This window comes from Mangifera indica, chromosome 6, assembly GCF_011075055.1.
Source record: "Mangifera indica cultivar Alphonso chromosome 6, CATAS_Mindica_2.1, whole genome shotgun sequence".
In the NCBI taxonomy this organism is placed as follows: Eukaryota; Viridiplantae; Streptophyta; class Magnoliopsida; order Sapindales; family Anacardiaceae; genus Mangifera; species Mangifera indica.
In genome coordinates, this window is record NC_058142.1 from 3073975 (window position 1) to 3097883 (window position 23909).

The window sequence follows — 23909 nt, forward strand, 5'->3', positions numbered from 1 at the left end:
AATAACTATAGAACTTGTTACTAGAACCAAAGTTTGACCTTGCTCGATGTGGTTGATTCGATCCTGAAAGAACGATCTTATTCAGATAAGATTCTTCATTAAAAGGAAAAAAAAAACATAATCATGTTGTGTGTTTATTATGCTTTTGTTGCAATAAAAACTTTATTAATTAATCAACTATACTATTATCTGATTAACTTTGCATATTTGAACAACTTCACATTAAATAATTTTTTTAATAAGGTGAAACCATTTAAGAATATGTTTAACCATTTGTGAGATCATGGCTCTTAGCCTAAGCAATGACATCATTGTTATCAAATTCTATTATAAACTTTTTTATCTGGGCCACTTCTTTAGCTACATTTAACAATGCAATGTACTTAGCTTTGATGGGGGAATTAGTTACAGAGTTTTATTAGTCGGAAACTAGTATCAATATATCCTTTTATAGTAAACTTATCCTAGCTTTCATGAACAAAGAGAACATCGTTAATTCTCCTTGAGTACTTAAAGATGTTCTTAACAATTGTTTAATAACTTTCATTTAGATTTGATTGATATTTACTATATATACTTAAGACGTATGAGACATTAATCCAAATGTATAATATGATGTATATGATATATTAAGTAGCAAATGAATATGAAATTCTACTCATCTTCTCTTTTTTTTCTTGTGTCAAGGACATATCAATCTTGAGAGTTATACACATCGGTGATGAAAGGGTCATTTCATACTAATATGTAGGGTTGGATTCAAACCGGATCGAGCTTGAACTCGATTCGATTCACATATAGTTGAGCTCGAGTTCGAGGTTGAGCTCGTGAAAGTCAAACTTGAATTCGGTTCAGTTCATTTTTTGTTATTAAAACGACGTCGTTTTGTATCAAAATTTTTAATTAAAAAATCTGACGAGCAACTCGAGCTTGGCTAGGGCCGACTCATTTTGGCTCGTCTGAATCGAGCTCAAACTGACTCGATTCGAATCCAACCCTATTAATATGTGAAGGAAAGTGAAAAGATGCTAGCCTAAGGAATGTGTTTTTTTTTTTTTGGGTTACCTTAGCCTAAGGAATGTTTGAGTCTTCTACAAATTTTTATACCACAAAGGGTGATTTTGAAAAAAAACCTCAAACTTTGCATCAGTTCGTACTTTCAAAAACCAAAAGGTACTTTTATGAAATTAAAAAGTCCAAGTCCAACTGAGGCCAATAACATTTGGCAAAATTTGGGCCTAAAAGCGCATCTCATAGCCCAACCAGATAAATCATTTCTCTTAAATATGTAATGACGAAAAAACCCTTCTTAGTTCAAAGTCACTGAGTCAAACAAGAAAATCTGTGAACCTTGTCTTTGGTCATTCCAACGTAACAGAGAAACAGATCGCCCGTACGATCATCTCCTCCCACAATGAAAAACTTAATATTTGTAAACTCCATTAACAATTATTCTAAACCTTTATTTAATTCATCTTCGAAGTTTCTCTTCCGTTTTCCATCCCATTCCCGGGAAAGTAGAAAATTCCAAACAAAATGGCTTCAATATCGCAAAACCCTGTATTTTTCTGCCATCAAAGCTTCGTCGTTACCTGAATTACCAAGTTATGGCGGGTGGGATGATTTGGGACTGGTTGGTGACTCGGTCGGTTCGGGTGAGTCAACTCCGTTGCATAATTTTTTGCTTTCCATCGGAGTCAATGATAAAAAACACATTTTTATGTTTCTTTTGGGACTTGTGTGTGCGTTAGCTATTTCTAGGGTTAGGGTTTCTTCTATACTCGTGTTTCCAGCTTCGGTTTTGGTTTTTGCTATTGGGTTTTCAATGGGGTTTGTTCGTGGTGGGAGTTTAAGTGAAGGAAGTGCTAGTAAGAGGAGGTCAAAAGAGGAAATTTTCAGGGTTTCTAGTGAGAAATTCAAGAGTTTAATGGATTTTTTTGATGGGTTAGATGGTAATATTAGTAACTTGAAGAAGGATATACAGAGAGCTATTGATTGTAATAAGATCACAATTAGAGATTTGGAAAATTATTTCAATGTCATGGAATCTATGAATTTATTAGCTTCCAATGCTAGAAATGTCGTTGAGGTTTATATGGTAAATCCAGGGAATTCTAGTGATGTGTTAGTTGAGAATCAGAAATCAAGTAAAAAGAGGAAAGAGGCCGGTAAAGTTGGGTTTGACTGGTTGCAGTTTATAGGGGGTTTATCTGGAGAAAAATTGGTTAATTCAAAGCCTAACAAAGTAAAAGATAATGTAAAGCAAGGGACACCAGAGAATCCGATGAATGATCAAAATCAAGGAAATAATTTTAGTCCTGGAGATAAAACAAGGTTTCATGATTCCAGTGACAATAATAAAGGAATAAGTAATACAAGATTTTTGCGAGATTCTTCAAATAAGAATGCATTAGTTCAAGATTGGGATGGAGGAAAAAAGGTGGATTTGCAAGATGAAAAATTGAGTTTGGGGGAGATGAATACAAAAGCCAATGGAGTTTTTGAGAGTGAAAAGTATAGTTACAAGAACAATAGATTGCAGTGCATAAATAATCATATGGAAGGTGACAATTTGCTTGACTCAGTCGATTTTAGAGTCAGTTATATGGAAAGTGAAGTTTCCTTTGTGCAAGAGCACCAACTAAGGAAATCTAGTGGAGCTTATAGGTCTTCTGATGACCAAGAGAAGTATGAAAATGTTATTTATAGGCCCCAGTTAACAGAAGAGCGGGTGAATCCCAGAGTTGATTTCCATCAGGTTGATCGCCTTTCTACTCATGGGAGTGAGGTTAATTCCTCTTCATTGTCTATGTTTACAGATGATATTGAATTCGATAGGTATCTTATGGAAGCTAATGGTTTCTTGAAACAAGCCAAAGAGTGTATAAGGAGCAGTCTGGACAACAAGCATGCGGAAATGATATTATGCAAGTCTGCCAAGTTACTCTCCAAAGCCATAGCTTTGAAGCCCATGAGTCTGTTGGCTGTGGGCCAGTTGGGCAACACTTATCTCCTTCATGGAGAATTAAAACTACGTATTAGTCGTGAGCTGAGAAGTCTCCTTTCAAGAAGTGATGTTGTATCTGGCAAGAAACAGAAAAAAGTACTCAAGGGGCTTGATTATCAGTTAGTGAGTAAAGATAGAATTGGCTCCCTTCTTGTTGATGCATGTGAAGAGTGTGAAGAACTCCTTGTGAAGGCTGGCAAAAAATATAAGTTGGCATTGTCAATTGATGGTGATGATGTGAAAGCCTTATATAATTGGGGCCTTGCTCTCTCCTTCCGTGCACAGCTCATTGCTGATATTGGACCGGTAAGCATACCAATTGACAAAATTTACTTGTTTATGGTTATTTCCTACATATTTCTTGTGAACAGGGCACAGGTTGAAAATTGTAGTTAACTGATTCTTGTGGTAGCCGGTTGAGTGAGCCTCACTAGTCTTTAGTTGATTTGAGCTTACTGGTGTAAGGATTAGAGAATTGATTTTTTTAAACTTAATTAATAGTTGCTATAATGTCTATCTCACAATTTGGTTGATACTAAGTTTCTTTGACTGGATTGAAATTTAGGTAAAATATTGCCTAATAAAGTTAATAACTTATTTCTGTCTTCCAATTTTCAGGAAGCAGCTTTTGATGCTGACAAAATATTCTTGGCTGCAATTGATAAATTTGATGCTATGATGTCGAAAGGCAATGTTTATGCGCCTGATGGTATGTCTAATTTCCCATTCACATCGTGAATGAATGTACTACTGCAGAAGTACAAAATTCTACTTGACTCTAAAATTTTGTAAATTTCAGCTCTATTCAGATGGGCTGTTGTGTTGCAACAAAGATCTCGCTTACGGCCAAGCAACAGTAAAGAGAAGTTGAAATTACTGCAACAAGCTAAGAGACTATATGAAGATGCACTGCATATGGACTCTGGCAATCTTCAAGCAAGAGATGCCTTGTTATCATGTATGTCTGAGCTTGACTACGGTGACTTTTAGTGGCCTTTAACAGTAGAGTATCCCGTGTAGTGGTTCATCTTTCATTATTCCCCGTTTGTATCTACACTTACCAGCCTTGTTTTGCTTTGCACTTTCAATGGTATTTTTGCCCACTCCACCTTACAAAATGCATGGAATGTGGCTGATATTTTTTCCTGCCATTCATTGTACTTTTAAAACTTTGTATAATAATAACAGTATAATAAAAGAAGATGGGACGAATCTTTTTTCTTTTGTTACCATCAATTTATATGAAAATTTGCATTTGTTCCAAAGGCACCTGTCACTGGCAAGAGCCGATTTGTTCCAGGGTGTATTATCACCAAAGCAGTCAGATTTTTACTTGCTGATTGTAGAATTAACTGTTGACAGGAACAACTTAACGGATTTCTTGCATCATTTATTTTAGAATAATAAGATGTATCCCAAATCTCAAGTCTCCACATAAAGTTGATGTTCAAAGTGTCAGTTTGATCACATTGGATTTGTGTGCCTACGTCACTGGGTCGACTTCTGACTTGTGTGCCTCTCTCTCTCCTCTCACGGTAATTCTTTGTATTTATAGTATCTAAGTGAGGGTAGAGTTGAGCTTAAATTGAGCTCACATTAACTCAAAAATCTGTTTAACTTGATTTAGTTTTATTTAAATTCATTTAGTTTGAATTCAAACAAAGTTTGAGTCCAAAGAATTGACTCATTTTTAAATTCGAGTTAAATTAGATTTAGAAGGAGTTTGACTCAATTCGGTTGATGAATCGAAAATGGTTCGATTTGACTCATTATTTGATTTAAATTATATTAAGCAATTTGTCAAAACGATATTATTTTATCTATTATTGAGTAAAATAATGTCACTTTGTTATTGAGTCATAAACTCGAGTCATGATATTTAAGTTATAAACTTGAATCAAATTCAAGCCAAACCATTTTTTATTCGAGTTAAACTCGAGTCAATGAATGTTCGGATTTGCCTCAGTTTGTATCCATCCTTAAATGAAGAGGTTACCGTATTTATCAATTACAAATTATAAACATTAACTTCTTAAATAATTAGATTGAATACTAAGAGTAGACTCGAATTGAATCAACTCATCTCCAATTAGTAATTAGGTTGGTTCGAGTTAAAGTTTTTGGTCATACTATTCATCTAATCGATAATATTATTTATCCAATCAATTATGTTATTTATCTTATTGATGATATCCTACAAATGACTTTTCGAAAATATATTTGGATAACTCAAATTCAATTCAAGTTTAATACAATAAATTTATGTCTAGCTCAATCTAACAAATACTCGAATTTATCTCAATTTGAGTCCAGCATCATTATAAATAAAATCATGATCCCAGTTAACATTCTCGTTGTAGACATAAAAGGATGCCATTTGATGACACATGTTCGCTTATCGAAGATTGTTTGCTTGCCAATTAAAGCATAGGTTATAAAACGAAAAGGGATAAAGAATTTGATATATCGGAATAATTTTTTTTTATTAAGCTTCTAATCAGAAACTTTACAAAAAATTGGGGATTGTTTGGTACTAGTCCACTTCCAATTTTAGAATATGAGTCAATTAATAAACATTGTTGCTTCTTCACATTATATATCTAATAATTAATAATTCAGAAATTTTGGAATCTTATCAAGCACAAGCACATGAATAAGCTTTTCTTCATTTTGACTGTTATGCACATTATAGTTGAATTGCGTATCATATATTAAAATTTTAATTTTTTATATTATATATTGATCATATAATATAATATATTTAAAAAAAATAAAAATAATAAAAAATTTTAATCGACATGTTATTATTTTAAAAAATATCGTAAATACTCTTGAAATTTTAAAATTTTTTATATTATTACTTTATTTAAAAATATATATCAATTTATATCGATAATATATATTATATGTATGATATATTTATATTTTTTTATTTATATTAAATTAAATCATATAATATATATTATGTTTGGTGTGATAGACAGGTCACAGGCTTAATCTTATTAGGAGAGAATTGAAAATGTTCATTTCAATGCCCATAGGCTCTTCTTGGCCCATCAAACCTAGGCTTTAGCTATTTATAGTTCAATAACGTCACCAATTGCGGCCCCACCAAGTCTCGCTACTAATCACAGTGGAGTTCAATTTTCAGCGTAACCGGAAAAGCAAAGTAGAACACCCTTGACCTAACGCGTTGCCCTATACAAGGGCCTCATTTTGTCCTTTCCGTTTTCAAAATCAGAATTAGGGTCTGGAAAATTGGAAGCTGAAATGTCTGGTAAAGACAGTCGATATGATGCCAATGTCGAAGACTCGCATCAAAAGGTATCGATTTCTTTCTCTCCTTTATTTCATCAGCCTTTTTTTTTATTTGATGCTCAGAATGTTGTGCTAAATCGTAATTTTTGGAGTAATAGATTTTTTCATAGAATTAGTGGATTAATGTGCAATTTATAATAGTAATACGTATTTGGAAACTGAAAACTGGATGTGGACTTAAATTGGTTGCGATATTTGGAATGACCTAGAAATTATATTAATGGGTCAAATTTCTATTTGGGGCAACTTGAAATGTAATTAAGAATAATTTTTGTAAGAAGAACGCTGAAAAATGATGTGATAAAGATAGTTTGGGCAAAGTGACTAATTTTTTAGATTATTTCTGCAGAGTTCTCGGCGGTCAGATTATGAAAGGTCCAGGACTACAGACCGAGACCGAGACCAAGACCATCATCATAGGGATTATAAGGACAGGAGCTTGAGGGGTGACAGAGGAAGGGGTAAGAATGATGATAATGATCGTCAACGGGGCCGAGATCATGACAGGTTATTTATGTGCTCAGTGCTATGAATGTGTTTTTAATTACCATTTAGAATATGTGAATCAGTGTACAGGTGTTTATTTATCTATATATGTTTTTATGTTTGTTTTGAGTCTTGAATGTGCTTTTTTTGTAGACACCGTGACTATGATCGAGACAAAGAAAGGAGACATAGGCATAGATCACCCTCCCGTTCAAAGGAAACATCTAGGAACCGATCTGGATCACCCTCTCAGTCCCGTTCTCCTTCAAAAAGGTATGCAATAGCATAGCATGTATGAGTGTAGTTTAAACCAGTGAGTTTTTGACTGGCGTTGAGATGAATCTGAAGGAGGGACACCTGATTGTGGGCTTGAGTTTTTCTGATAGTATTGTGACTTTTCCTGTGTTCTGCATTATTGCAATGTTTTTACCAAGCGGTTATCAGTAAAAACAAATTGTAACTTGGGTATAGGGCCAGACCTGCATTTACTATATTTACACTTGGCCAAGTGTTGTAGTGAGAGCTACCCTTACTGTTGTACATGTTACTAGTTACCACCTATAGCCATTTCATGTTATCATATAGGATGTATTACTATATGGACATCTTTAATGTAACCTTTTCATTTATTACGTTGCTTTCTCTTACTCTCATGATTAATTACTTATCCCCTTGTATTGCATGCATTTCATGTTTTTTCAATTTTGTCAATTGCTAAAGTATGATGTTTATATCTTGAATTTAAAGCAAAATTTATCTGTGATCATCTTGTTGCATGTATATTCTATCTACAGCAGGAGGAGAAGTGGTTTTGATATGGCGCCACCTGTTGCTGCTATGCTGCCTACTGCTGCCGTTCCAGGTTTGTCTTGATCTTCTTTCCAATGTGTAGAAATAACTACTTATTGACCATGCATTATGCTAGATTATTTCTATCTTTAAAAGAGTTATTTAATTGCAGAAATTGCAATGTTTTCTGCCTTCCATTTTCCTGTACTTACCTGTAGGCATTTAATGGAATTTATTATATTTAATTTCTTATCTACTTGTTTTACTATGGGAACTGAGAACCATTGTTGTGTTGTTTGGCTGTTGTGTGGTTGTTTGTTTGTGTTTGTGTTTATCGGTTTGGTAAGAAGGCAATGTTGGGAAACATGTCCCACTGTGCTACCCATTGGCGTGACTACTGTAGATTTTGTGTTCAACGGAGAACCAATGCGTTGATTGTCTGGATCTTGTTCGCCTTCAACCAGCAACAGTTATGATTTGGTAGACTTACACATAATTCCCTCGCATCTGACGTGATGGAATTCATTTCTTACTTTATTAATTGAGTGGTAAATTTAGGTATGAAATAGGCTTCTCTTTATTGTTTTGTCATTAGATAAATAATTCTAGGCTTCTAGTTTGTTATTTTTTAAGATGTAGTCGCAGCATGCACGTGTTAATCTCTTAGCTATGTAACTCATCCTTGTCTTACTGTTTTCATTCTGTTATTATGCAGGGCAACTGCCTGGTACTCCACAAACAACTGCAGGAACAGTTCAAAACATGCTACCTTTTGGAACAACTCAGGTGCGTGTTTTTTGTATGTAGCTGTTCAGAAATTGTTTCATTAAGTTGATGTTTATATTTTTATGTTTCAGTTTTTTGTATTGAATTTGTGGGATGGGAAGGGGCTTATACATATAGATGTATGTCACATGATTTTTTCATGTGTTACAGTTGGGAGCTCTTCCTTTGATGCCGATGCAAGCCATGACTCAACAGGTTGATAAAGAATGCTTTGATTTCTTAACTTTTTGGGATTACAACATATAAGGATTTGCAATTATGATAATTGTTTAAATTGATTCAAACTGTGTTGTCTTTGTTTCGGTTACAGGCTACAAGGCATGCTCGCCGGGTATATGTTGGTGGGCTTCCCCCCTTGGCTAATGAACAGGTTTGCTCTCAGTTCTACTTGCTTAATTTTTGCTTCTAAAAGCACGAAGAGGCTTGTGTTTTTGCAGTTGTCAAGTTGAACAACATTGATGTGGCATCGTGGTCTTTTTATTATATTGTCATGGACTATTCATTTTAGACTCTACAAGTCCTTTCTTTTTTCTTTTTTATTTGATTTCATCTATTACATATTCTGACAATCAGGACCACAGATTTATCTTGTCAATTGCTTGCTCATAGCATAAGTTAGTTTTGATTTGTTTGTGTTGTGTTCTAATCTCACCTCTCTTTTTATGAATTTTTGTATACATTAAGTCTTATAAACAACTCTTTTTAACACCATTAATTTATGCTTCAAAACTGGGTAGCCTTAATAACCTGATCAGTAATTTTTTTATTTTATTTTGTAGGGTCTCTTATTGTTTTTAGTTTGAGGTGGCATCTCTTTGTAGAGCCATTGATCGCATTCTAATTCTTTATGACTATTTCTCCTTTTTGTGGTCGGCGTTTCCCTTTTGTGTGTTCTTCTTGATTCATCAGAGGCTCTTGTTTTTTCCTACCAAAAGATACAGTTAATTATATTTTTTTGCCCTCTAATATAAGATACTTAGAATTTCAGGCATCTGCTATGTAACCTTAGATGAACTCTCATCTTCAATAAAAAGAAAGACTGAAGCTGTCTGCCCCCTGATCTTGATATTGACAGATCCCTTGTCTAAATGTACTTAAAAAAATTAACCTCAGCTATTCGAAATTTATTCCTACACTTATTCTTCTTTTTCTAGTTAACAAGTAATGGATGCTGAGTTTACACAGGCTACTTCATGTTAGAACCCATACATAAATTAGAGATATAAGCCTGTAGTTTACTTGTAGCATTCACATGTTACAAGTAAGTTGGTTTTTTTGTACATTAGACTAATTCCAATTCAAATGCAATCAAAACAAAGCCCTTGCTTCTGGGGGTCTGGTGTCTTTGGAATTTTCTTTTATAAGATTGATTTGCCAGCTAGGAAATTTGGCCTGGGATTTGGTAGACCGAGGAGATAAGGTGGTGAGATGGCAATCAACTCATGGAGAGTGCAAGCTCTGCAGAAAAAAGAAAAGAAAGAATTTGATGGAGCCACAGAGATGAAGGGCTGTCGATTTCTAAAATAGTTTGGGAAGCCTCCTTCTAGTATTTACTTTTGTTGCAGTGAGGGTAATTAATGTGTCAGAGCAAAACGTAAAGGCTAATTTGGGATGAGAATAAAGATTGTATGGTCTGTTTGGTTCATGATCCGAGATAAATTTCAAAACTAAGACCCCCCCTCCTCCTGCAAATGTATTGTAGATTTTAGGACATTATTCAGAATTTGTTTCCCAGAAATTTCAATCAATCATATTATTATATCCTTTGTTTTTGAAGCATGGAACCATATCTGAATTCTACATCAACAGATCTTTAATTTAAGTGTAAATAAAAAAGTGGTCTATTGCATATTAAGTGGGACATACAACATCGCCCTAAAAGAAACAGGTGGGATATTACTTATGTGTATGGATTGAGCTTTTTTCTAAATTTTTATGTAGCAAGATACCGTATTGTCTACCAGTTCAGTTGGGCTGCAAATCATTCCCTTTGTAATTTCAAAATTTCGCCCCATATTCTCTGATCATTATAATTGCAGATGATTTCTTCTTATTCTTTGAAGCTTTATGAATGATAGTTTCTTGTGTATGTCTGAAACAGACAATTGCAACATTCTTTAGCCAGGTTATGGCTGCTATTGGGGGCAATTCTGCTGGTCCAGGTAGTCCAAATGAATATATGTAAACGTATGTCTCATATGTTCTATTTAAACATGGTGAATAATTTAGTATTTGAACTTGTAGGTGATGCAGTAGTAAATGTTTATATTAATCATGAGAAGAAGTTTGCATTTGTGGAGATGAGAACTGTTGAAGAAGCAAGTAATGCAATGGCATTGGATGGAATCATATTTGAGGCATGCAAGTTTTTTTTTCTTTATTTATCTTCATTCTTTGAGCAGTTTACTTAAATCATACCACCTTTCAGTTAATTCGGCTATAGTTTTATGTCATTCTAAACAATTGGTTGTTTTATTGAATCATATGTGATTGAAGGTATTAGAGGAGATTTGTGATATATGGAGGATTGTTTGCCTTTTAGACATGTTTGCTTTGATCTTACCAGGGGGTTGCGGTAAGGGTAAGAAGGCCTACGGATTACAACCCTACATTAGCTGCAGCACTTGGTCCTGGCCAACCAAGTCCTCACCTTAACTTGGCAGCTGTTGGCCTCGCACCTGGGTAAGTTGGAACCATCATTAATCCAAAGATTGGTTTAAAGGATCTCTTTAACCGTGTTACTGTTGATATTTTACTAAGATGATGATGCTGTGGGTTACAATCAAGTGTTGTAATGCCCAGATTGACAGAACTCTAGTTTTCTGTATTCTTAGCGTTCCTTTTTTCACATCAAATTCATAATATGTTTATTTCATAAAGTAATATGTGCTTTTGAGTTGAACAATCTTCCTTTCTGTTAGCTAACTGTCATTTCATTGACAGTGCAATTGGTGGAGCAGAGGGTCCTGATCGCGTCTTTGTGGGTGGATTGCCATACTATTTTACTGAAGCACAGATAAGAGAGTTGCTCGAGTCCTTTGGGTAGGGGCTAAAAAATATTGGCCATTCTTTCATGCTTTTTCTTTGACAGTGGCTTTTTTCCTGAATTTTATGGTCCTAATGCTCAGCTATGGTATATAAACTTCTAATGGCACTCCTGACAAATTGCAGGACCCTCCGTGGCTTTGACCTTGTTAAGGATAGAGACACTGGGAACTCTAAAGGATATGGTTTCTGTGTCTACCAGGTAAATGAAGTTGATGCTTAAATTGATCTTCAAGTACCTTTCTTGTGTTTTAAGACTAAAAACATGGATTTCTTTTTTTTTTTTTTAATAATGCTTTGTTGCTGAATCTGTAAAAAGAGCATGTCTTTTTTAGTCCATCTTTTAGACTACTTGTTATAACCTTGCCTTTTCATTTAATCAGGTTTGTATACGCATTAGACATATATCTATAGCATATTTGAACTAGAAAGTATTCTTACAATTACATGACATTTGAGATAATATTTTTGGTAACTTGTCAACTGTTGTACAAGCACCTCAGGATCCAACAGTGACAGACATTGCGTGTGCGGCTCTAAATGGCTTGAAAATGGGTGATAAAACTCTAACTGTTCGGCGTGCTACTATCAGGTTGGTGATATTTAATAAAATGGTATTGACATGGAAGAAATGGTAGAATCTTTTACCAGTAGCGTGATTTTGATCCCCTTGATTCAATTGTTTGGTGTCTTCTTCCCCTTTTGCCCCTCATTGCTTCCACTTTTGTGGTTGTCAATTTGGTGAGGAAAATATTTGCGGGTAAATGAGGTTCTATTAGAATTTATATGTGGAAATGAAACTTTTGCTGGGAAGAAATGTCATGAGAAGTTCAACATTATCTTGCTAGCATTTGGAAGCAGTTATGCTTAGATTTCTTTGACTCTGATAGAATGGAAACTCATTTGATCTTAATTGAATCAATGTACGTGCCAATTATTCTGACTGTGTTGTTGGTTCTATGGCATTGAACTTGTGATTGAGGAAATAGAAAAAAATAAAGTGATTGTGCGTCTGGCTTTAAAGCTTAGGTTCTGAGACATTAGGATTGGTTGCATCTTTTTGCCGTGCTCCCTTTTTAGTGTTGCTTTCTATATTTTGTTATGTCTTTATATTAACTGTTAACCTGAATGCATCTCTCAATGTTATATTACCATATATTACACCTGAAACCTTGTGCCAACCAAATTTACAGCAGTGGGCAATCTAAGTCGGAACAAGACAATATATTAGCTCAGGCTCAACAGCACATTGCTATTCAGGTAAACCAAACTTGTGGAGCTCCTAACGTTCATTCCTCCTTTTTTTTTCCTTGGTTTTATTCTGCATTCTAATATATGTGCATATTGGTTTTAGAAAATGGCCTTGCAAACTGGTGTTATGAATCTTCCTGGAGGGGGGACAACACCTTCAGCATTTGGAGAAAGTCCAGCTAAAGTATTATGTTTGACTGAGGTACATTTGCCTCTGATATGTCATATAACAATCCCTTTTCTCTTGTCATGATACATTGATTATTCTGCCTCCATTCTCTTTCTCTTTTTGGGAGAAGAGGGAAAGAATATACTCGAATCGCAGGAAAGAATGTGATTTCTTTTTTCTTTTCTGATCCAAATGCCAATAGATGCCCCAAGCACACAAGAAATTACAGATTTCTTGCTGTCAAGATTTAGTTTGATTATACAGTACTTTCTTTTGTATTTGATGGGTGGAATATAATTGACTGTTGGCTGATAAATGGTTTTATCTGTATTTGAAAGGCAATAACTGCTGATGTTCTGATGGATGATGAAGAGTATGAGGAAATACTGGAAGACATGAGAGAAGAATGCAGTAAATATGGTATGCATATACATGATAATTTAACAAATGATATGTTTGTGCAACTAATCTATTTGTAGTTTCAAGAGGTAAAATTGAACAATTTTAGGTTAGTTTATAGTGTCCTTTAAACTATTAATAGAACCCACTGAGTTTTAAGGGATCTAGTAAATTTAATCACATATTTTTTTTTATTGGAAACAAAAATTTATATTGATACTGAAATTTAAATTTTATAATTGTGGACAGGGTGTTCATGCAAAAATGCAATGATCCTTAAAAGAACTCAGACCCTCATTGATTTGTGCAACATGAACCTCAAAACGAAAAAGAGAGAGATTAGAACAGCCTAGATAGCTACAAAAACAAGTACCTCTCATCTCAACACCACCCCTAGTCATTTATGAAAAATGAAGAAGAATGAGTTATCTCGGATATCTTTTCTAATGGATGCCCAAATAACAGCAAAAAATAATCTGATCTCTTCCCAGAGTACTAATTTCTCCTTTGTTCTCTTTAAAGATTTAGCCATTTGTTTCTCTCCGAATCACCCACGGAAGAGTTAGAAGTGTAAGGTTTCAAGGACTTTTAACCTTCCTTTGCCAAAAGTAACAACATTCTGTGAGTAAAGAAGAGCAACTTCTTGTAGTAATACACTACGCATCAGATATTAATTGTTATAGTATTTTCCATGTTCCATTACTTTGAGTGAAATGCATTTTAAGGCTGTCTGAGAAATTTTTATTCTAAGTTTTTTCATTCAACATAGATTCATGGAATGAGACATGGGGCAACACTATTGCTAGTTGTTACTTTGGGGATTGTGGACCTCTTTAATGGTCAACATGGTTACAATTTGGGAAATCTTTAGGCAAAACACAACTTTCTGATATGGATATTTATCCATTATTAATTTACCATTAATCCACAGAATTAATTATATTTGTAAATTTGTTTTTTATTGGCAAAGAGAATGTGATTATTGCTAATTTATCATTAAAACTGATACTTACTACATCATATGTCTAATTTGTTGAGTTTCTATAGAATAAATTTGTCATTGAAATGGTAGCTAAATGAAACAATGATGCATCCTCCAACCCTGTGGCTTATTATAGCCTAAAGTTTGGTGCTGTTATTGTGTTGCAAATGATAAATTGTTTGCTCATTCTGTCAGAACCAATGGACTCTTAATGGAATAATGTTTAAATTCATAGTTATTACAATTACTTAGTAAAAATAGTAAATATTCTTTTTCTTGGATTGAATAAACAGGAACTTTGGTGAATGTTGTGATTCCTCGCCCACATCCAAATGGAGAGCAGTTTCCAGGCGTCGGAAAGGTAATGAGGAGTTCATTTCAAAAGTCAAGGGTGATGATTTGGTTTGGTAATCCTGAAGCTTTAAGAAGTGAAAATGAATAAAATTATGCGTATAAACAAATCGTGTTAACTTATTTAAATATATTAAGATGATAGTTTGTAAATAGGTGATATGATTGTTTATTTTTTCTTTTACCTTAAAATCACCTAATGAGATACTACCATATCAGGGTATTTGAATATGTTTGCATTGTTTGTACATGTATTATTACCCTACGGAAAAATGATAATCTGCACATGGAAGTAGTGTAATGAAATGTTATGGTAAAAACTTGGTTGCAGGTTTTCTTGGAGTATTATGACATGGCTGGTTGTGCCACTGCAAAAACTGCACTAAATGGGAGGAAATTTGGGGGGAATTTAGTGAAAGCCTACTATTACCCAGAAGACAAATATTTCAGCAGAGACTATAGTGCATGAAATGAAATGAAATGAATTTAGGCAATTTTATTTTGTTTTCTGTTCTCATTGTTACTTGATCACAATGTACAGTAATCAGGTTGTAACATTTATTTATAAATTTTAACTTAAAGACACTTGTTGTAAGGCAAATAGATAGTAAATACGTTTATTTTCTTTCACTTCTCTTTTATGTATGGGAACGGGATGGAAGGAAGTTTGGTTTTAAACTTAACAAGCCTTACTCATTTTATTTTGAGTAATTATACAAATTCCTTTCTACTACAAACTTATTTATTTTAAAATAAAGAAAATTATTATCATTTTCTAAAAAATAATTTGTATGATATATATTATTATCGATTTGTCCTTGAAATTCAACTTTGTGATACACATAAAACAAAATAACGCAATCATTTGGATTTGAGCCATGTTATACGTACTTAATTTTAAGTGTTTAATAATTAAATCATGGTAATTGAATTATGTATTGTATTGTGTATTGGGAATTTAATTTTTTGTATTGTGTATTATGCGATTTTTTTTAAAAGTAAAATAATAAAAAATTATAATTAATGTTATTTAAAAAAAAATTTATAAACATTTTAAAAATTTTCATATATATAGTCTTAGTGATCATCATTTTTTTTCAAAATGTGTATGAATTTATATTGATAATATGTATTGTATTGTATAATATATATTATATCATATGATATGTTTATTGTATCATATTAATTTGATATATTTTATTATATGTATTGTTTTTCATTTATATCTTATTATATAATACGTTTATTGTATCGTATTAATTTGATATACTTTATGATATGTATCGTTTTTTACAAGTATCATATTATATCATAGAATATTGATAACTATGTTTCAGAAAATCTGTATGATATGATTGAATGTTTCATATTTTTAATTTTGAATTATTTAATCAAATAACATATATAATAATCAATTGGATGTATATAATTTTATTGATTGAAATTTTGTAAGGAATTTCATGTTCAAATTGAATTCATGTATGTATTATCGAATCCATTTTAAATCGAGTGTGGACAAGTAAGGAACGGCTCTGATTCAGCCATATCGGATCAAAAGGTCAACATTTGCTGACTGGGATCACCGTCACCCCCCCTCACAACGGTCGACTAATTTACCATGTCTTTTCTTGTGGGTAAGAATTACATCACACTTCCCGACCTATTCAACCCCTCTTTTCACAAACAATTTCACTAAAACCACCCATAGTTTTTTTAATTTGAAAACAAACTCAATGTGAGCGGGGCCCAATGTCCCTATTTCCAATTTCACCATAACTATTAAATTTAATTCACTCAATGGTAAACTCCAGAAAAGTATAAATACACCCAAAAGTTTTAAATAATAAGAAATACATTTCAAAGATGATAATGCCCTTTCTTTTATCTTTTTTTTTTTTTGACTAAAAATTAAAGATAATATAATAAAATTTGAAAGGAATAAAAAACAGAAAAGGGCTAAACTGATCCATACAATCAAAACTCATTTAAACTACAATCGACAAAAATAGCAAAAACAAAACAAATACGTTATATCATAAAACAAACCCTTAAAATATGACTACTAATACAAACTTGTTATTCTCTTGAAAACTATCAAAGGAAGCCTAAAAATAGGGTTCTAGAGAATGCAAGCCGAGGAAAGGAAAAGAAAGCCAAAATATCATGAGAAGAAAACACCTAAGCAACAAAGCAACAATAGAGGAAGGAAAGAAACAAAATGGCCAAACTAGCGACCAAGCAACAAACAACCAGGAGAAGCCAAAAGGAATATGAAACTGTCTAGAAACACTAAAATTATGTATATCTATTTTAAATATATAAATAAATATACATTTGATATATATAATCAAATAATTAAGTGATTTTGAATTAAAATTAAAGTAATACTCAATCACATAATAACTTTTATTAATTGTATACATATTTGTATATTCAAATAGGTATATATAGTATTGCTCGTCTAGAAAACACCTCAACATTCTTTATGTTATTATACTTTTTGCTACCAATTTAAAATATTCATTTTTCAATTATATAATTTGATTAAATTTATATTTTATTATTGTTAGTTTGTTGTGTCAAATTTAAATAATAAGTTAACTATTCATCTACTTATTATAATTATGATTTATTAAATAGATTTTGTCATAATTAAAATAAAATTTGAAGAATACTTAATTCTTGGGTGTCTTTGTGATTACCCAAAATTCTTGGGTGTGCTCAGACGTGTAAAGTAAAACAGAAAAAGGATACTGGGTTCTGGATAATGTAACCACGTTGGCCCTTTTTTTACTATAAATATTCCACCCTCCACGGAACTTCCTTCATCCCGTTTGCTCTATTTCAACTCTGAATCTGATTATCCTTCTTCTCTACTCGTTCGTTTGATTGGTTTTTTCTTCTTCGTCTTTTTGAAAACTGAAGAAAAAAAGATGCTGGCAATATTCAACAAAGGTGTGATGAATCCACCTGAAGAGCTCCATAGCCCTGCTTCTTTGACTTCACCCAGAAAGCCGAAGCTCTCTGAAGAGATCTGCAAAGACTTTGTCGATTCTCATCCGTCAAACACATTTCTAATCAGCTTAAAAAATGCAGCTTCCCTTGCTTATGTTCCTCCTCAAAACCCTTACTCCTCTTCAAAAAGGTAAATTCCTCTCTTTCTTCATCTCAACTACTTTGTTTTTGAAGATTTTTGACTGATTTTGGATGCCCAAATGGCAGATTGTTTTGTGGGATTGATAATATATATTGTATATTCATGGGGAGCTTAAACAACTTGAGCCATCTCAACAAACAATATGGATTATCAAAAGGGAGCAACGAAGCCATGTTTGTGATTGAAGCATACAGAACTCTGCGTGATCGGGGCCCATACCCGGCCCATCAAGTCCTGACGGATCTTGATGGTAGCTTTGGCTTTATGGTTTATGACAGCAAGGCTGGAAGCGTTTTTGCTGCACTGGCAAGTTCTTTTCAAATTAAGATCAATGAAAGCACTTGAATTAAAAAAAGAAGTAGATTTTATGCTAATATTTGATTTGTTAGCAATGGGTTGTGCAGGGATCAATTGCAAACGAAGAGGTGAGACTCTTTTGGGGCATTGCGGGTGATGGGTCGGTTGTCATTTCTCATGACTTGGAAATCATCAAAGCAGGCTGCGCCAAATCATTTGCGCCATTTCCAACTGGTATGTGCACAGTTCAAAAAAAGGGCTGATGTATATGAAGGAAAGACTAAATTTGAACCGAATTTATTTAAACTTGAAAAGTTTAAACAAAATCAAAACGGGTTTGATTCAAATAAATTCAAATTTAAATTTAAGATTAAAAATTAAATATTTTAAAACCCGAATTTCAGTTAGACGGGTGTTAGGCTTATTAAATTCTTGAATTTTGAAAAAATTTAATCATTTTTTACTCTATTATATTACCCAGTCCTATTCGTAGGTGAAAGTGTCTAAATTGTTATGGTGGATGTAGGATGCATGTTCCACAGTGAGCAAGGGCTGATGAGCTTTGAGCATCCAGGAAGTCAGATGAAGCCAATGCCCAGAATTGACAGTGAGGGAGTCATCTGTGGGGCTAACTTCAAGGTTGATGTTCAGTCAAGGATGACCACCACCATGCCACGTGTTGGAAGTGAAGCAAACTGGGCATTGTCCGGCAACTCACTTGTCTGAGTTGGAGTCCAGAAGATTGGCATAGAATAATTTACTCATAGCTTGTCGTTTTATGATGCTTTTGTTTGAACCTTTTTCGGGTCTGTCAATGTGTATAACTGCTTATATCCAAACTGAATCAACCATGTATGCACTCCAAACCACTTATGTTACCCTCCTTTTAGATCACAAAATCAATTATAGATAACATATGGTTCACTTGCAATATATTAAGATCATCCTCTTCATCTTCTTTAGTGTAGTGATTGCAGGGTCAGGACTTAGGGTTTCACTTATTTGGGATAATTGATTCAACTTTGAAATGACGGTCTGACAAAATTAAAGTTGAACCAAATAATGAAAGATTCCGTAACTTTCAGTCCAATAAATTTGCGTATCAACTATTTTCCTGACACTTGGATTTTTCCTTCAATGACTAACAAAGTTCGCTTAAATCTAAAAAGTATGGAAACAATTCATTTTAATAATAATATTCAAGTGCTGGCAAGATTTGGACTTTCACATTTCATCCTTGAATAACAACACTACAAGCGTTACCATAAATAAAAGAAACTGGACTTCATGTTAAAGCACAGCATCATGCCATACCTGCTCATCACTAAAAGCTGTCAGCAGTCAACAAGCTAAGATGAATGGGGGGTTTCATGGGGCTTTGCATCTGATTCATAAATAGCCCATGGATGAATAAGGATACTCGTTGTGACATCGCTGAGTTTAAAGAAATCACCCCCGAAGATGGTGTTGATTCAACTTCTTGCAGACTTGACTGATTGAAACAATCCAATAAATCAATCAAGATCCACAAATATCTGCAACACGTTCAGAGAGTTGTCAAAATGGTAATCTGACAACTACATTGATCATCAAAGAATTAAACTGCAAACATAATTCATTATTTGTTCACATGAAATAGCTATACATGCCAATTTGTATAGATTGGCACACACATAACCAAAAAAACTTCTGCAATTCAATATTCGAAATCTTAGAACTTTCAAATAGCTAGTTCTTGAGAAAGCAGAGTTAAATAACATTAAAAGAAAACATAAATCACCAACCTCCAAATCAGGCAATAGGTTATATGCCTTTTTCTCTCTTTTCTCATACAAGGTGATACCTGTGATTCTTTGAACTCCAAGTTTCGTGGCAATCAGATTCTGAATAAACAAAGACAGCACCAGGAAAGATCTCAGACAAACAAAACAATCAAATGTGCAGCCACATGCAATTCATTATGGTACACAATACAAAGCAGGCAGATGGGATGCACATTACGGTTTTCTTCTACCCCAAACAAAAAGAAGAAAGCTCCATGAAAAAAATTGGCAACAGACTTTATTATGGACAAAATAAGGAAAATCCCTCATCCATGCAGCGAGGCTTGCATAGTCCCCAGTTGACCCCTGTTGTGGCAAAAGCCATAGCCTAGTGGCGTTAGATGAAAATCCGGTTCATATTAATAAAAACAGGGTTGTGTTTGGTCAATGTCACATAAGATCATAGTCAAATGCAGAGAAGCATTTACTGAAAACATACGTTTGACCTTCATTCTGTTAATTATAATTTTACTTACTTTTTTTTTTTTAGGTCTTTTTCCCCAGTGAAAGTATAATAAATTATGGAGATTTTTATCAACCTATCTCAGTAACATCCCAACTCTCAAACCCATGACTCAAGGTGTACTTAGTTGAAAATAATAACATAAGGTAACAAGGATGGTTGGTATCAATAGGTGAAGTATTGATGACAGGATGCAATTGGCACACATATACGCCACTTTGGTATACTCTGATAAACACAGGATAATTTATATTATATGCATCTCTGACTGAAATTAAGATGTGTGGAGATTAATTAGACTCTGGTTGCAGAAATTTCAATCATTATCAATCATAGACCATAAAAAGGGAGCCCAATCATCATAGACCATAGCCCAAACATCTAACATGTAGAACATCGTTCAGATACAACATCATACTTTGAATCATTTTAAACTTTTCCAGTTGAGGTTCTGAAAACCTAAGCAAAAACCTTCTTTTATGTCTAAGTTGTTCGATGGTGAAAATCTTAACAATTTAAACCAGATTTTAAGTGGGTATATGTTTAAAATTAGACCGAACTCGGTTCCTGAAATAAAAATGGTCCTGAAAGGAGAGATAATTACTATTGTTCATACCAAGTGAAAATCTGCAGAACCAAAAGCCTCTACCCGAGGTAAGACCTGTAGAGTGTCAAATCCATCTATCAGTACCACCATAAAGCAGTATCCCACACACATATCTACCTACTTTTACAGAATATGAACGACAGTCAGGGAAGGAATAAAAAGCATTACCATTATCTGGAGCCCATTAATCATAACAACTTTCTCCTCACGGGAATCACTTTCTGACAACCAAACTTCAAAGGGGCCCTGCTCCCTATCCATGTGGTTTGAAAGCTTCAAGTGTAACTGCATGAAACACTAACAGGTTCAGTTTCCAAATTAACATATTCAAACCAACACAAATTTGCTAACCCACTTACAGTCGAAGAAGGAAAATCAGAAATGGAAACTATGAGCTTGAAACTCTTTAATATGAAATTGGAGTTCTTAGCAACACAGGAATGAATAGTGTACAAAAGAGGGTACACTATAATCACACATAAAGTGCTATTAAATGAAACTGAATTTACCGAGAAGGGTCTATCTACTCTGACAACAGATGGAATCTCCAGAACAGTCAACTCAATCTCATTGCTTGCGATGGGCTGCAGAAGGAAGTTTCAAGGCAGCAAGTAAAAATTCCGCCATATAAGTGCATGCATGCTATGTATGAATATAGTTGAAGTGAGATGTATTCATATGCATAGGTGTGAGCATGTGTTCGTAAAACCCCTATAATTGTGTTACTGCTGAAATGATAAATAATGTAACAGTGGTTTCTGCTAAAACAAATGTGCTACTTGCTCTTGTAGTTATAGACCTATGTGTATCAATTAAATCTATCACTTTCACATGATTTCTTTTTTTTCAAGAATGAAATGATAGAGCAAAAGACAGGAAGGAAGAGTAAATGAAAAGTTGAATATATCTATAATTTGATAGGTATGTCAACACCTTGAAGAATGAAGCTTTCTTGTCTATGACTATTAAAGATAGAACTTACAGAGCCAAGAATTTGCTGTGTCTGTAGGCGACCAGGTTCACCCAAATTTGTACGCCATGTAATTTGAAATTTTCCAAGAACATTACTTCCTTGAACTTTCACAGGTGTGGAGTCATGTGAAGTCATTCGTAACTGATAAAGATAGTTGTGAATCCCTCCGCTAGATCTGATGAGCACTGGTGGCTTAAATATCTTGCTGCAAGCATATATCATCCATGGAAATGGCAATGGGGATAAATAAGACTTTGAAAATTAACAAAATACAGAATGATTAAAACACGAAAAACACTTTAATTAAACAAGAAACACAATTTTCAATTCAAGATATCCCACATAACCCATTTGTTACATACCTACTTTGAGAATTATTTTCGGATTCAGGTTCATCGGCTTTCAGCATTGTTGCAGTCCAATTCTGAGCTGGCTCAAACTCAACTTGGTCCATGTAAAGGTTTGCTTTTGTATGATTTTCAATGCATGCCTCCAAGTATGTAATTTCCTGAGACAGAAGACACGACTATCTATGACATAGTTTTCAAAGACAGCACCTCTTACCATAATTTCCAAGAAAATACACCAGAAAATTTTAGTAAGGACAACCTACCTTAAGAATGCGGACCTGCATAAAGAATAGAATTAGTTACTAAATCCAATATCAAGAACAAAATTCTTAGTTCAGACAATTTAAAGTTCAATTACACAAAACAAAAATGTCTAATACCTTAGTCCGAACAGAAAGTGGATTTGTAACAGCGAACTTGAAAAACTGTGGAAGATATTTTCGTTCTCCTTCCCCATCATTATACAATGCCGTGCACACCAATCTAAAAAAATAAAAACAAACAGTAATAAAAACCGACACCATGGCTACAAAAATAAAAGAAAGATATAAAAAGAACTAACGTGTGAGGTCCAAGTTCTTTAACATCATATTCTACAATGAAATCATATCGTCCTCCTGCCCGTATTGATTCAACAGGTGATTTTGATGTATCCAAAAGGAGTATTCTTTGCCTGTCCGATTGAATCTCTGCCTATTATCAACGAACATGGCATAATTTGTCAAGAACTTATATAATTAAAAGATATTGATTCGAAAAGAAATGATCGAATGTATAAAGAATTCACCTTGATAATAACATCTCTAACTTCAAATGTTGAACTGTTGTTAATACTAATGTAGCTGCAGAATGTCTCTCCCAAATAAATTGCCCTATCAAATACAAATAGACCTATTATATATAAGTTTGTTTAATATTAATGAGAAAAAAAGTTAGACAGATGTCAGTTAGTGAGGGACCCGAAGGCTTGAGGGAGGACGAGTAGGCCAGAAAGGCCGATAGAATCGGAGGGGTCATGGAGGAGGAGTCTGGAGCGGTAGCTGAGATCGGAGGAGTTTTTCGTGGAATCCACGTAGCTGGATAAGAGAGAAGGGAGATTGGAGGCGGCGATTGGATCATCGAAAATGTCCTCGCCGACGAAGAGATCGGCGGGGTCCAAAAGAAGTGGAGGCTCCACGTGTAAAGACGGTCTGCATAGCCTCATCACTCTAAAGGCCAGCGAGTGCGTTCCTGGCGTTGAGCTCATCGTTTCTGAGCCGATCACACTATCACTTTCAGAGTTTAGTCCACCTGAAGAATTTCAAATAGCCAGCAGCGAATCCCAAATTCTTATTTTACCATAAACAAGCTCTCCCAGTTTGCAGAAACGCCGTTTCTACTTTCTAACGGCGTTTTTCAGTCAGTGGTTTCAATATATATGCAAATTGCCTATATATTAACCTATTCATTACCTTCAAAAATAAAAAATAAAAATTCTAGGTTACTGATACCAGTGTATATAATTTGATTCAAATTAAACCGTTTAAAAATTATAATTCACCTTGGTTTAATTTATAAAATAGTTTAATTTAAACTATAAATTTTCAAACATTTTTTCAATTTAGATTAAGATTCAAACAATTTTTAAACTAAATCACATCGTAGACCTGTATTTTT

General features: G+C 33.9%; 4 protein-coding genes across 10 annotated transcripts; 3 read left to right on the forward strand and 1 right to left on the reverse strand.

Moving 5' to 3' along the window:
* Nucleotides 1–1331: 1331 nt before the first annotated feature.
* LOC123219588 lies at nt 1332–4255 on the forward strand. Its single transcript, XM_044641592.1, has 3 exons — nt 1332–3313; nt 3626–3716; nt 3807–4255. Exons 1-3 carry the CDS (start codon nt 1415–1417, stop codon nt 3995–3997), a joined length of 2181 nt encoding a protein of 726 aa, XP_044497527.1. The 5' UTR covers nt 1332–1414; the 3' UTR covers nt 3998–4255.
* Nucleotides 4256–6069: 1814 nt separating this feature from the next.
* Nucleotides 6070–15213, forward strand: LOC123219190 (splicing factor U2af large subunit A-like). 5 transcript variants are annotated; one of them, XR_006502826.1, is made up of 18 exons: nt 6070–6331; nt 6675–6832; nt 6965–7084; nt 7606–7673; nt 8316–8386; nt 8537–8581; nt 8697–8756; nt 10488–10548; nt 10631–10743; nt 10953–11068; nt 11330–11428; nt 11558–11633; nt 11935–12023; nt 12625–12691; nt 12786–12884; nt 13190–13271; nt 13500–13871; nt 14526–14593. XR_006502826.1 is itself a non-coding variant. In XM_044640984.1 (18 exons), the coding sequence occupies exons 1-18, from the start codon at nt 6278–6280 to the stop codon at nt 15050–15052; spliced, it is 1581 nt and encodes a 526-aa protein (XP_044496919.1). In that variant the 5' UTR covers nt 6077–6277; the 3' UTR covers nt 15053–15213. The 5 variants fall into 5 exon arrangements, 4 of the variants coding, with proteins under 4 accessions (XP_044496919.1, XP_044496918.1, XP_044496917.1 ...); XM_044640984.1 differs by lacking the exon at nt 13500–13871 and adding an exon at nt 14915–15213 and having other exon boundaries at nt 6077–6331; nt 12628–12691; XM_044640983.1 differs by lacking the exon at nt 13500–13871 and adding an exon at nt 14915–15213 and having other exon boundaries at nt 6078–6331; nt 7609–7673.
* A 2183-nt stretch (nt 15214–17396) lies between these two features.
* Nucleotides 17397–18970, forward strand: LOC123219226 (stem-specific protein TSJT1-like). 2 transcript variants are annotated; one of them, XM_044641041.1, is made up of 4 exons: nt 17397–17728; nt 17806–18046; nt 18130–18271; nt 18564–18970. In XM_044641041.1, the coding sequence occupies exons 1-4, from the start codon at nt 17517–17519 to the stop codon at nt 18761–18763; spliced, it is 795 nt and encodes a 264-aa protein (XP_044496976.1). In that variant the 5' UTR covers nt 17397–17516; the 3' UTR covers nt 18764–18970. The 2 variants fall into 2 exon arrangements, with proteins under 2 accessions (XP_044496976.1, XP_044496977.1); XM_044641042.1 differs by having other exon boundaries at nt 17398–17728; nt 18145–18271.
* Nucleotides 18971–19192: 222 nt separating this feature from the next.
* On the reverse strand, nt 19193–23664 carry LOC123219225 (trafficking protein particle complex subunit 13-like). Of its 2 annotated transcripts, XM_044641039.1 has the most exons (12): nt 23213–23662; nt 23041–23125; nt 22816–22946; nt 22634–22736; nt 22517–22531; nt 22266–22411; nt 21913–22108; nt 21440–21514; nt 21099–21215; nt 20940–20984; nt 19822–19920; nt 19193–19572 (listed from the first exon to the last, which is right to left on the reverse strand). In XM_044641039.1, the coding sequence occupies exons 1-12, from the start codon at nt 23497–23499 to the stop codon at nt 19552–19554; spliced, it is 1320 nt and encodes a 439-aa protein (XP_044496974.1). In that variant the 5' UTR covers nt 23500–23662; the 3' UTR covers nt 19193–19551. The 2 variants fall into 2 exon arrangements, with proteins under 2 accessions (XP_044496974.1, XP_044496975.1); XM_044641040.1 differs by lacking the exon at nt 21440–21514 and having other exon boundaries at nt 23213–23664.
* Nucleotides 23665–23909: the final 245 nt, after the last annotated feature.

Coding starts and splice junctions, on each gene's coding strand:
- LOC123219226 (XM_044641041.1), top strand. CDS start 17,517: ATGCTGGCAATATTCAACAAAGGTGTGATGAATCCACCTGAAGAGCTC. Junction 18,047..18,129: donor GAAGCGTTTTTGCTGCACTG/GCAAGTTCTTTT, acceptor TTGATTTGTTAG/CAATGGGTTGTGCAGGGATC. Junction 18,272..18,563: donor ATTTGCGCCATTTCCAACTG/GTATGTGCACAG, acceptor TGGTGGATGTAG/GATGCATGTTCCACAGTGAG.
- LOC123219588 (XM_044641592.1), top strand. CDS start 1,415: ATGAAAAACTTAATATTTGTAAACTCCATTAACAATTATTCTAAACCT. Junction 3,314..3,625: donor TCATTGCTGATATTGGACCG/GTAAGCATACCA, acceptor TCCAATTTTCAG/GAAGCAGCTTTTGATGCTGA. Junction 3,717..3,806: donor CAATGTTTATGCGCCTGATG/GTATGTCTAATT, acceptor TGTAAATTTCAG/CTCTATTCAGATGGGCTGTT.
- LOC123219225 (XM_044641039.1), bottom strand. CDS start 23,499: ATGAGCTCAACGCCAGGAACGCACTCGCTGGCCTTTAGAGTGATGAGG. Junction 20,985..21,098: donor TTAATGGGCTCCAGATAATG/GTAATGCTTTTT, acceptor GACACTCTACAG/GTCTTACCTCGGGTAGAGGC. Junction 19,921..20,939: donor GTTCTGCAGATTTTCACTTG/GTATGAACAATA, acceptor TTGTTTATTCAG/AATCTGATTGCCACGAAACT.
- LOC123219190 (XM_044640982.1), top strand. CDS start 6,278: ATGTCTGGTAAAGACAGTCGATATGATGCCAATGTCGAAGACTCGCAT. Junction 11,069..11,329: donor GCTGTTGGCCTCGCACCTGG/GTAAGTTGGAAC, acceptor TTTCATTGACAG/TGCAATTGGTGGAGCAGAGG. Junction 13,272..14,525: donor AGAAGAATGCAGTAAATATG/GTATGCATATAC, acceptor TTGAATAAACAG/GAACTTTGGTGAATGTTGTG.